This window comes from Taurulus bubalis, assembly GCF_910589615.1.
Source record: "Taurulus bubalis genome assembly, chromosome: 8".
Taxonomy (NCBI): Eukaryota; Metazoa; Chordata; class Actinopteri; order Perciformes; family Cottidae; genus Taurulus; species Taurulus bubalis.
This window is the reverse complement of record NC_136596.1, coordinates 21543443-21556621: the sequence shown is the minus strand read 5'-3', so window position 1 is coordinate 21556621 and position 13179 is coordinate 21543443. Positions and strand designations below refer to the sequence as shown.

Sequence of the window (13179 nt, the reverse complement as noted above, 5' to 3'; positions counted from 1 at the left end):
ATAACCTTGAAAATGACAGGAAATCAGCTTCATAGCAACTGTCAAAAGCTGCATCTATGTGCTCCATTGGATAGATAGACAGCACTCTAATAATGAATGTATTAATCACCCACTGAGAACAAACAAGCCACCAAAGCAGTTAAGCGTGAAAAGAAATTGCTTAAAATAAATAGTATGATTTCTATGCCAGAAACCATGTCAGAGTTTGAATGTGAGATAGAAAATACCTGTGGTCCAGGTTTTCCAAAAGGGCCCGGCGACCCAGGCGAGCCAAGCATACCCTGTCAAATAAAAGCCAGCTCAGAATAAGTCAACAATACAAATGTAAAAAAAAAAAAAGTTTATAATTGCACACATACACAGCGATGTTCACATCTGAAGTAATCTGGACATCAGGGACACTTTCAGGAGCAGATAGGAGAGGCCAAGCGGCGCACAGTAATCGTGTTATTTACGGGCGACCCACTGGACCACCTGAGCACATACTAACATAGACTTGCCTTGTCCCCTTGGAATCCACGCTCCCCTGGCTCCCCTGCTAAGCCAATATCCCCCTGAGAAAACACAAAAGAATAAAAAAAAAATCCAAATGTTAGCGAAGAGATTATTCAGTAAGCGTGCACCACACGAGAGCTGGGTTACACAAGTCGTGCATGGGTTTGTATCAGCTGTTAGCGGTCACAGGATTCCCAAATAAAGTTTTGTGATTTGTCCCTGTGGCATTATTGTATGTTGAAGTTGAGTAATGATAAAATACGTATGCAGATCACCTTATCACCTTTCAGTCCTGGGTCCCCTGGGTTTCCAGGTACTCCCTTGGAAGCAAAATAGAAAAAGATTATTGATTGAGCATGATTCATATGCAGTCCTGGCGTTTCCTCCGGCTGTGGATGAATGAACTAATCACCGACCACTCGTCACTTTGTCTCTTCAAAGTGAGCTCAAACGCTACTTGGAGACATTCTGGTTAACCAATCAAAATGTACCATGTTCATATTGGATCCACACCAAAACCAGACAGAGACACGACTACAAAACCGCACGATTTACCTTGAGTCCTGGTATTCCTAGTGAGCCCATGAAGCCAGCAGAGCCCATGTCTCCCTGCACACATCAACACACACAACACACACACTTAAAACGCTGAAAGTCCTGACTAATCACGTACACAAAAAAAACAACTTTCTGAGCTGAATGTCTCACCAGAAAGATGTGGAAGAGATAAAAGAAAAGGAAGAAAGGAAGGATTCAAACTGTCTTTATGGAGCACTTTTAAAATCAGTAGTTAAAAGCTCATTTCTTCAAGAAAAGACAATATAAAGAGAAAGATACCAGAACACTTACAATAAGACCAGGGACTCCACATGGACCAGGCGATCCCAGCTCACCCTGGGAAGAAGGGAGAGAACAAAGAAAGATGGATAAAGAAGAGATGCAACACAGGCAGCGTCAGATAAGAGGTGCAGAGCTGGAGGGGTGTTTCTATATTTTGTTTGTTCACTGGTGTTCCTCCCCCCCCCCCCCCCCCGATAGCCCGGGCAAATTTCTTTCCCCACTCATTTTAGCATAGCAAGTGAGCACTTGGCACACAAAGAGGCTTGTTCCAAATGATCTACCCCGCAGCCACATGCCAGCCCGACATCCTCTCTGAGCCACGCATCCAGCGGAGAGACGGATGACACGCAGCCCAGTGTGGCCTTCCTGTCGCCTGTGCTGTTCCTCTATAAATGAAAGGAGACGAACTCAGCCAAATGGAACATCCCCTGCTCCCTACTGGAGGCAGAGGAAATGAGGCCTGGAGGAGGCTCCCAGAGGTCAGCCAATCTCAGTCACGAGCAGTGAGGGTCAAACTAAGAGGAGGAGGAGGAGAGGCGAGGCGAGCGGAACTGCTGATGCTGCTCTCGTACATAGATATCAGGATGGATTATGATGAGTGAGTTCCTGAAAAACGTGCAGCCCTCGCAGTCAGTCGCATGCAGGGATGCAATGTTCCTGTCGTAAAACGATACGTTGTAAGCTCCCTTCCTTCGTGAGTGTTCATTCATGTGAAATCTGGTGAAATCTCTGTCAGATGTAATTTGACATGAAGACTTGCCCAGTGCCAAGTGAGTAAATGGTGCATTCATCCACATAATATCACTTACTGGGTTCCCATCAGGGCCAGGAGGTCCTCTCTCTCCAAAGTCACCAGAAAACCCCTGAGCACACAAACAAAAACAGGACGGTCACGTAACCGGAGAGGAAATAGAGTGGCTTCATTACGTTCACACTGTCAAAAACACTTAGAGTTCATTTAGACATCACATGGTTTTGTGGGTGAAGTTATCGCACCACGCACAGGGGATCAACAAAGTGTTTCCCAAAACAGAGGTATAAGCCAGGCAAATCCCCTCAAACGGGCTCCCGACGCTTCCCTCCTGGGAGACCGGCAGGAAATTCCACGGCTGAGTGTTTCCGAGCGACCGAGCGTCTGTGTGCGTGTGCACGCGCTGGCAGGAAGCGCACGACGGCCCGCGGAACCAAACGCCCAGGACTCGCCTAAATTACCGAATAAAGCTGCTTGGCACAGAAACTGTTGACTGCGGGCCTTTTTTTTTTCTCTCTTTTCTTTTCTTTTCGCTCGGTGCTCGTAATGCCATTAAAGAGGCAGAACAAGAGGCGCGATGCAGCCGCGAGGCCGCATGCTCAACGTGTGTTTGTCAAAGTGCCAAGGTCAGCATGCAGCACCACCGCACATCACACTCGCCCACAGTGGGCTCTGGTCACATTCATGGGGAAACAGCAGAAAAGCAGAGAGATCTCTCATCGGTCTGTTTGCAGACTGAGAGAGGCGGATCAAATGAAAGTACCAAGACCTCAAGCGATGGCAGAGATAGGACTGTTTGTGTGGCAGACTGCCGATTCACAACAAATGTGGATAAAGTAATGAGTCGTAATTGGTGCAACATGAAGCCCACAGGAAATGTGGGAAAAAAATGTGCCTCTTTCAGAAATCTACAAAACTGACTTGGGTTGATCAGAAACACATGCAAGTCTTTGTTCTCATGTTGACTTTGTTCATCGAGGCTGGCGAGACCCTTTTAATTATGGGATCGGGCCGATGGAAATCATGCCATTCTGCTATGCACAAACTATACCACGTTTTGCTTTATATTTATATTTGACTCATTTTGTGAAAGAGTCCTTTTTCACTTTTCTACTTTTCATTCATAGAGTTAACACAGGAGGAAGGGAGCTGTTAAACTCAGTAAAATGCACATATAGTCTCCGGGGCTCTCGTTGTTTTCTGTTTTCGAACATGTGGATCAAACATGCCGGCTCCTTCTCTGCTGTTTCTCTCCAGATTTTGTTAAACGGCATTTCTGCTGACTCAGGACAGACAATAACTTCTTGCGTAAATTCACTGACCTCGCTTTTCACCACAGAGGAAGGGAAATGACTTGCTCATGACTTGGCTATTATGAGTGTTTTTGTCTTGGCCTCAGTCGGTCACTGACCGCTACTGCATAATAATTTCAACCAGACTAGGCCTGGGAAAACAGACGATTTACACAAGTGGTCATGTGCAGCATTAGTATTTTCCATGTAAGCCTGGAAGGATAGGAAATTTACTTGCAGGCGCCGATGACTAGCTTGATCCTGATCTGTGGGTAGAGACTCCGAAGAGCCAAACCCACAACCGTCGCATCACATTATTATATCAGTTCCATGCAAAACAAGCACAGTAATAAACACGTTCTATAACCTACAATGTTTCCTCATCAACTTCAGCCAGAGAAGATTAATTATTTCAGATTCATAGATGAGGAGACAATGACATAACAGGAGGTCAGGATTTGCTGATATTAAACAAGGATCTGACTGAGAATATCAATGTAATCTGCTGACACATGAACATTGTTTCCAATACAGTAACGCTATTTAGGGTGCATCAATGTGCAAGTTAGCACAACTCCTCTTCAGACTGAGACCAGGAGGAGATTTTGTAAAGTAATACACTTTAAAAAATGTCTCCACATGACAGTAAGAGCCAATAGATCAAGACAACCAACCCTCAGGTTCATGAGGCTGCATTACAAATGTTCTCTGAGAAGTATGTTGAGAGAAAACTTTACCGGCCTACCCATCTTGCCCTTCTTCCCATGAACGCCAGGAATTCCCTGGAAACAGGAAAGAAAACACAGTTGAGACAAAGAGAGAGACGATGGAAAAGAAGCTAAAGAGAGATTAAAGTGAGCAAAAACATAGAAATCATTAGATAAGACCAAAAGCCTTTAGCAGCCCTGTGAGGCTTTGATGCTCCAACTAAAGTGTTAAATTTAAGAGGCAAGGTCTCTAGTCTTAGATCCGTATCACTAGTGTGGAAAATAACAGTTTATTCTTGAGCTTGGCAACAGCAGGAGCTGTTCTGTAGCTGTCATTGATATCACATCACAATCTTTAAATTAATTGAAATGTTCATTCATGCATTAATTATATGTTAATAATGTTAATGAATCCACTTTTAAGCTAAAATGGATGAGAAAGCTTGAAAGCGGTCAGAAGTAAGGGTTGGGCATTAAGTCAACATGATGATGGTTTACGGCCTTTCAATCGGATCGTAAATCATATATCGAGATATCGTGATACGAAGTTACGACATTTCTCAGAAAATGTGAATTGATGAGAATTCTGTTGGTGAGAAAGCAGTTAAACCAAACTACTGTCCTAATAGGGTTGCTCTGAAAATATCATCAGTATACAACTAGAAGTTATTCATAAAATGAGCCAATATTCAGTCAAGAATTTAATGTTTGTTTAATTTAGGAGTATATAAAAATAGGTTTTCCCATGTGGTTATTTCATAAACACTTCATTATTGATTGAATAACCAGAAAACATGCTATATTGTGAAATATAGTGTGATATGAAATTATTAATATCAGGATAGAATATGTAAAGGGACGTAAAGGGAAATTTAAACATGTGAAATTCCATAATAATTAGGCATACTTTGTTTGCTGAGCAAGATCATGTGATATGATCTAAAGATCGGAACAGCTCCTAAATGGACCCTGAGGTGAGATTGCTTTATCAACTTTATCGTAGAAGTTTATCTTCTGTAGGGAGCCACCTTCTAGGAAAATTCAGACTAAGCTTGTCAGGTTCAGGGCCAAGTTATTGTTGCTTCACTCCCATCAGACTGAATGGTACTTTTTCAGCCTCAATAAGATAAGCTTTGACCTGAATGCTACATTAGCATGCTAACGTGCTAACATTCAATAAGAAACCTTAGCATGTTGGCTTTGCAGCATGCCATGTCCGCAATCATCTCAAGGCACAGCTGAGATTGAGATCATTTGGTTATTAGTTTAAGGACTATCCTGTCATAGTGACTTGTTGACCTGATAATATTGGTGATAAATGAAAACTCAGAGAATTACCAAAGCAAGTAATGCTGTAAGGATCATGCTGTACATTAGAATTGCATAGAAATTCATCCAAACGTCTGAGACGTAGTTTACTTAAAGCTGAATCAAAGGACCAGACTGACTAACGCACTGGTATTAGCAAATAGCGCCACACACACAACTGCCCTGGAGGATCATGGGAGTTTGAGTCCTGGCTGGATTTAAGTGTTTTTAAATCCAACCCTACATTTGAGAGAGTAGAGAGGTTGGGATGTAGGTTGTCTTTATCCGTGGGCTTGATCCAATACAGTTTAAGGGGCCGTGATTATGTTAAGGTTTTATTTCAATTAATAAATATAAATAAAACCTATTTCTATTTATTAATTTGTGGACACCCACTAAAAGCAACAGGTATTCACTCTCACAGCCACTCATACTCACTCTCTCGCCATCAGGACCAGGAAGGCCAAAACGCCCAAGGAGGCCTATGTGACCCTAGAGAGATGAATAAAAGACGGAAGGGAGGCCCAGAAAAGCCAAAGACAGATGAAAAAGAAAAACAAGGTGGGCAATGAGACTCAGCAGAGATGATGGACATTGTGAAGAACTGTAAGATGTCAACAATACACACAAACAACTTCTACAAAGGCTTCAGCTGCGGTGCTTCGTTCTGTTACAGCACCGCAGGCCTTTTTTTTCTGCGGATGAGTGGTCTTGTAGAACCAAGCCTTGAGGCAAGTGTATATGCCCATGGACTGCATGGTGCTGGCTTCCACGATGTAGTCCAAGGGCACATACCCTCACATCAGGGATCTCTGAAGAAACTTTCGGCCAAACCTGCTCAGCGGAAGAAGAGGCAAAAGTGGTCGGAAAAAGGGCAACGACACAAATTACAGCGTTACGGTTATGCTCGGCAGCAGAGCGATACAGTTTTATGATATTTGGATACCATTAAGAAGAAGAGCAAGCACAGACGGGGCTTCAAGAAAGCCAGAGTTAATTGCCCTTACAGTACTTCACATACACTAACAAAACCATCTGTCGTTATCATCATGGAGTTAACAAGGCCAGAAGAGTGGCGTTTATGACGCTGGCCTTTTTATGTACCCACACTAGTTAGGTAATTCCTTTAGCAGGCATTTCACAGTTCGTTTAAGAAAGCGAAAGTTCAGACGCTTTACTACGCATGCCTCTCTCCCTCGTGGCCGTTAAAAGACGCTGAGCGAGGCTGCATGACGAGAAAATGAAATACAAGTAAACAGACAAAGTCACTCTGAGGGAGCTTTAAACACCGTACAGTGTGAGATATACACTATTTACTTTTATTACCAACCGCACTGCCTGTAAAGAGCCTAATGACGCACATCCATGCCAGAGTTGTAATTTCTCCAACATCTACTTACCGTGATTCCTTTCGGCCCCATTTTGCCCACGGGCCCGGATAAACCCTGAAGATAGTACATGACAAAACGTATTTCTACGGTTACAAACATGTGGCAGAACTTCTGCTGTCAACGCGCTTAAGTGGAAAAAAACGAAAGAAAACATTTTCATGATTTTGGCTATCCAACCAGGTTCAATTTTTTAAAACTTTTTCAAAATTCTAACTAGCCTCTTTGCTGTCATTTGTGGTGTCAATACTTAAAGGCAGAATGAGTTGGCTGTATCTGCTGCATTCTTGAAATACAACATTTACGTCAGGTTGCGGGTGCTTGCTAGTGGGTAACAGCTGACGTTTTGGAATGGAGATTTGACTGCTCGCTCGCTATATTTGCTTTTTTTTTGGGAACTGTGTCCACCATTTTCATAGCTTCCTCATGGATGCATGCTTACGATCTGGCAACTGGTCGCTATGTTTTTATAGAGAAAGTAACATCAGGAAATACAGACCGACGGCTGGGATGTAGATACAAAGCCACACACTTCTAGTGGGTTATAAGAAATGATTGAGAGGGACTGTATTCTATACATTGGTTGTTTTTTCCTACTGCTACTCATCCTGCCTTTCAGCAACATCCACTAATTACATCCATTAATTTCTCAGCGACACTGTCAGCAAATCCACCAGTGCAGAAAATCTCCTCCTGCAACTTTAAAGATCAACTCTTGGCTCAGGAGAACTCCCCGCAGCAAAGCACGCCGCCTCGACATAAACTCACAGCTCTGGTGATTCACAGCCCACAGATGGTAGGGGGTGCTAAAACCTAATCCATCACACACAAAGTGTCTACAGGGATCAGAGGTCTGCGACACAGTTAGTGAGCCAAAAGCAGAGAGGCGAACACTTCGACCTCTACGTTGTCGTAAACATTCCGGAGTGGACAAGTGAGCAAGCAGTTGTCTTGCTTAGAGCTAAGAGGAAACATATTTTTAATGCAGAGAAACCCCAGTGCTCACCCCAGCTTGGACTCCTTAAAGGGATAGTTTGGGTGTCTTAAATTGGGGTTGTATGAGTACCTCCAGTAGCTGAAGGTCGGCGCGCCCTCCAGCTTGGAGAAACACTCCGGAGTCCTGATTAATGTACTGCTGTGGCCGGGGGCAGCGGCAAAATGTATTTTAACCACCTAAAAGACAGGCTCACCTACAAAAGAATATATAAAATCAATATCCGTTCAAGTGTAAGCTATATTTAGAATATTTTTACAACTTAATCTTGCTGTCTGACAGCCCTTTCTGACGGGGGACTGAAAGTGTAACTGATCTATGCTCTCTTCAAAGTCACAAGACTCCATTAAAAAAACGGTGTAAATAGGTCACACTTTCAGTTCAGTTCCCGGTAAAAAAAGAAAAAAATGATATTGATTTTCTTTGGTGAACCTTTCTAAAGGTCTTAAGGTCTAAAGGAGGCTAAAACAAGATGGGTTTTATCTGCTGCAGCCGTCCACATCGGTACATTGCTTTGCTTGCGTACTGGTACTCCGATCTGTCACTGCGGGTAATAGACCGACGACGGATAAGTACCTCATACACACACTTCAAAAACACCCTAACGGCCCCTTTAAGCTAACGCCATTCATAGTGGAGCGAGGATTGACCGTCTCAGTTTGGAAGGACAGAGGAAGCGTATTTGTACCTGAGGAGCCGAGGCATTAGTCCCACTGTTATGACCTCTTTTCCTTCAGAGCAGTGTTTTAAAATGGAGGACTTTTGACTTTTTATTTCCTCCCTAGACTAGGGGCACCTGTCCCTGAAAGCGACAGGTGCTTCTTTGTGCCCTTTGCCTTTCATTCAACAAAACAAACAAACTTTTTATTTGGATTGACAAAATTAGATTCTTTGAGGCTGACTGATATTGCCGATGGCTGAGAGCTTTGCCGGCATCCAATACCTTTAAATTACATTATTTTTATAGCTGCGGAAAACAAACAAGGAGTTGGTGTTTGCCCCCGCAATAATTCCATATTTATTCATCATTATGACAGTGACAAAATCTTACGAGACAAAAAATATTTTCAAAAAAGCTGAATTCCAGTAGAGACGATATCCTTGCCCCTTTTATGTGTGAGTGCGTTTGTGTCGTGTGTCTCCATGTGTGTCTGTGTGTGTGTGTGTGTGTGTGTGTGTGTGTGTGTGTGTGGTGGCCCTGCTCAACCAGCACCGCAACACAAGATTTACTGCACCTGCCTGCCAGGATAGCCTTTGGCCCCGGGGCTTCCATCATCTCCCCGTTCACCCTGTGGAGAGTGAGACAGAAGAGAAATCAGCTCTAGAGGAGGGCAGGAGACCAATCGAGGGGAGAGGAAGGGAGAAAGCAGTGAAGGATGGAAGGAGGGAAGAGGCATTGTGTAGGAAAACCATAATTTTCTTCTGCGTACACATGGTTTCTGTTGCAGCCTCAATGATTGCAATGATAAGACGCTAAACAAAAGACAGTAAACTCAAAAGAAGCACGCCATCTATGAAGTTAAAAAAACAACAATCAATTGGTCCGATAGAAGAATTTTCATCTCTCAGCGTTTCAATAAAGACCTTTTGTTTCGCAGAGTCAGCGTAACCGAAGGAAAGAGGCGCCACCGTGGACAATACCACTGAAAACCATTCAATGAATCCGACAATAAGAGTTATTTTAATGGGGTCGAGCCACATGCTGTTAAGAATACTGTGAGCGCAGTTCTGCCTTAACGTGTTTATCCTCGTCAACGCACACTATAATACATGAGTCATTCCTTCCCTGAGGTGAGACCAAACCAAATGCATCCCTCTGAGAGGAATGTTTAATTCTGCATGTATGGGAAGAGTGAAACAGGATCAGTTAGTGAAGGCATGCAAGCAATTACAGGCTGTCGGTACAGTGTGCTGAAAGCTCACCACATTACACATCGGAGACAGTTATGTTTCCGCCGAAAACCAGATCATTAATGCGCTGTGAGATATTTGCGCTGTCAAATATTATATGAGAACATCTTTCAAATGGCCAGAGAGAAACTGTGGTAGTAGCAGCAGTACACGTTGTAATACTGTAGTACTGTTGCAGTGAAAGGAATATTGTACAGCAGGATGGTTATTGTTTCAAAAATGAGCCCAGAGAGGGCAAATAAACGCAAACGGGTTCATTAAAGGGCTGCGGACCAAATACATTAAATAATTTGACATAAAAATGATGATGCAAATGCGAACCCCCCTATTCCACTGATGGTCAGTTGGTGGCACTTCAAGAACTTTAGAAATGTGCAAGTTAAAAAGGTAGGGAAGAAGACCGCTCACCGGGAACATGGGGTGCATTCCAAGTCTCTTAATTGCATCCCTGTTTCCTTCACTTGCATCTTGCGAAACCATCCGAGGAGAGAGGAAACGAGGTGATGTGTTTTAAGAGAAAGGAGTCCTCCTTTCCTCTAAAGCGTCACGTGAAGCGACGTCTGTTTCTGATGTTTCTGATGCTGATGCGATCCAGCTGATCACAGCTGGATCAGCCGGCAGTCGGCTTTAACAGCTGGAGAGACTTTTGACGGAGTTTGTGTCTGAACACATGATCAGGGTTTCCTTGTCTGGACAGTTTTTAGCTAACATCACAATTAAAATCCCCTTCAAATATTAAAAAAAATGATCGTATAATTTTTTCAGTGGATTTAATGGTGTTAAACTACTACTTATACTAATAAAGACACCGTTATCATCACCATTAGAGTGGAGATGTTTTCTCTGTAGCCTGTTACCTGTTAAACAAACTGCATTGAGTATTTATACACAGTGTGTGGTATTTATACACAGTGTATGGTATTTATACACAGTGTGTGGTATTTATACTGTGTAGTGTCCCGCTTATACGCACAGGGCCGATTTCTACCGGCAGAATGCGTTTGTCTTATTTATGAATTATTTGCGTCTGTATGTTAGGAAATTCTGATTGTGACGTCATTATAAAATTACCCAGAATACGATTATTGTTTCTCTTGAACACTGGAATGAATTCATTAGGCTTAATGATACTCAGGAATGATCAGCCTCACGTGACTGAATGGAAATGATGATAAATTAAGTAGAAATTGCTTCTCGCTCAAAGCAGAAATAGGAGCTTATTCAGAGCTGTCAAAATGGAGACGCACAATGACAATTAAGAGATTGGGATGTACACATGGACTGTTTCCAACATCGCTCCCTCGTTTACGCGTGCACTTCTCCCCATGAACAGACATTCGTTGACCAGATGTCCAGATGTGGACCCTTAACCGTCAGTGACATGTGTGGAGCGGCACCAGAGTCATTTTGCATCTATGAAGTTAAAGGTAATGTACATGCCAATGGAAACTCCAGCCTTGGAGTTTGTGAAGGCCTTCTCTAACTTTCACACTCAGAAATTAGACACTCAGAAATAAAGTAAAAAAGGCTAATTAAGTTGCACTGAATAGAAAATAGGAAGTGATAGTCAGACACAATTAAAATGCTAATTTCAGAATAATTTCAGATTTATTTTTTTCAAAAGATAATGTATTTTGGTGAGAAACACAAATAATAAGCATCCCTTTAAAAAAACAAAAATGTATTAAACTCACAGGGTGTCTGTAAAAGTAATGTTCAAGTTCCACCAAAGTAATCAGGTCACAAAGAAGTAATGTCCTTCTGGCACAAGGTGTCGCCAGTTATCTTCACTGGATTACGAAACGATCAAATTGAATTCACGAACAAAAATACAGAACCCCAAGCATACATCCCAGGGCCAGTCATAGCTGCCTGTTCTGCATGTTAAACCATGCTGCTGTCTGAGTTCCCACAGAAAGGAGCGCGTCGTCTCCAGAGAGCACCGGAGGAGACGGGGAAAGTTTTCTCTTTTTTTCCTTGTGACACAGCACATTCTTCTCAAAGATAGCACACAGGATCTGGACTCAGGAAGGAGAGAGAGGAGGAGGAGGAGAAGGAGGAGGTGGAGGAGGAGGAGGAGGAGGAAGAGGAGGAGGAATGACCTCGGGGTGTCCAAACTATTTAGCCCACTTGTACCTCTGCCAAAAAAATCTCTCCGTCCCTTTTTCCCGCCAAGATTCCCCAACAACTAATGTCTCTTCTCTCTCACCGTAATCCCCCACGAGCCCTCACCGTTTTTTCATGTGTCCGTGTTAATACGTTCTCCTGTTTTGCAACTATAAATGGAAGGACACGGTGGAGTCTCAGGGGAACGGTCTCTGGCGACTCTTGGCTCATCTGCTCGATGAGTAAACATACATTGGCATGCAGCTAACACAGAGCAGCCAGCAGGCAGACAAACCGCATGCAGTGGGTTTAGTCGGCATGAAAACACTTTAAAGAGCCGGAGGAGGGATTGTGTCTGAGGAACCAGAGAATTCACATTTGGGTTGTTTGCAGGCGCTACTCTTGCGATTCAGAAAATCCCTTTTTAGTTGTCTCATGATTGTTATTCACCCCTGTGATAACATCCACACTCTCATACTACTCATCATATTGTTTTTTTTGTTTTTTTTAAAAAGGACTAACGATGCATCTCATCCCAAGAGTTTGCAGTATGCACTATCAAAATTGCATTCTAGCACTTTTCCCGTTACACTTATTGGCCTAAAGGCCTTTAAAGAAGCCACTTTAAAGACAATCATAATCATTGGATTAATTATGTTTTTATTACTGAGTGGCCCAAAGGGCAGCGACATTACAACTTGGTGGAAGACTGGTGAGGACTCTGTTAAAGATCTTCTACATATTGTATGCTATACATGAGAGAGAATGTGTGATATACAACACGGAGAACTGAAATACTCACAGGTTCACCCGGGAGACCAGAAGGACCAGGATGACCTTTTTGTCCCTGTTGACAAGAAACAATGAGTTAGAGTTTTGCACATCTGACAATAAGTCTGAATAAAAATACCATGATATCTTATTTAAAATCGATCAAAACACCACAGGGAAGTACAATGCGTTGGAGGAAGAGATTGTGTCAGTCTTAATATATGTTAGAAAATGTCAGGGGGTCAAATTTAATCTAATGTTGTTGATACAAAGTTCTCCTGATGTCACCTTGTCTTCAAGAGCATCTCAGTCAACAACTCAGGGGCTAAAATCCTGTTGTATTTTCCAATTGCCTTAGAGAGGACTGGACTTTATTTCCTTATAAAATAAACCACTTAATAAAGTCCACAGCAAAGACAACCTTAATAGATGTGAAACTGATCGACCACCGAGCGGCGCAGGCTGGTTAACCCTGAATGAAGCACTTTATCTGAAGACGGATGCAACACAGCTGCGCGCCACCGATGCACAAAACAATGACAAAACAAAACAATTCAGAACAAAGCTGCATTAATTAAACCAGCAAACCAATCAGACAGGAAGAAGTGAGACCCAA

At 42.8% G+C, this 13179-nt stretch overlaps 1 protein-coding gene across 1 annotated transcript in view; it reads right to left on the bottom strand.

The window, feature by feature from the left end:
• col27a1b (collagen, type XXVII, alpha 1b) overlaps nt 1-13179 on the bottom strand; it is a gene marked incomplete at both ends in the record, with an annotated part of 61637 nt that overhangs the window by 23821 nt on the left and 24637 nt on the right. The window contains 11 exons of the mRNA XM_079222947.1: nt 228-281; nt 501-554; nt 771-815; nt 1051-1104; nt 1345-1389; nt 2145-2198; nt 4116-4160; nt 5832-5885; nt 6794-6838; nt 9011-9064; nt 12595-12639. Of these exons, the coding sequence (XP_079079073.1) occupies nt 228-281; nt 501-554; nt 771-815; nt 1051-1104; nt 1345-1389; nt 2145-2198; nt 4116-4160; nt 5832-5885; nt 6794-6838; nt 9011-9064; nt 12595-12639 (549 nt within the window). The remainder of the gene's footprint in view (nt 1-227; nt 282-500; nt 555-770; nt 816-1050; nt 1105-1344; nt 1390-2144; nt 2199-4115; nt 4161-5831; nt 5886-6793; nt 6839-9010; nt 9065-12594; nt 12640-13179) is intronic.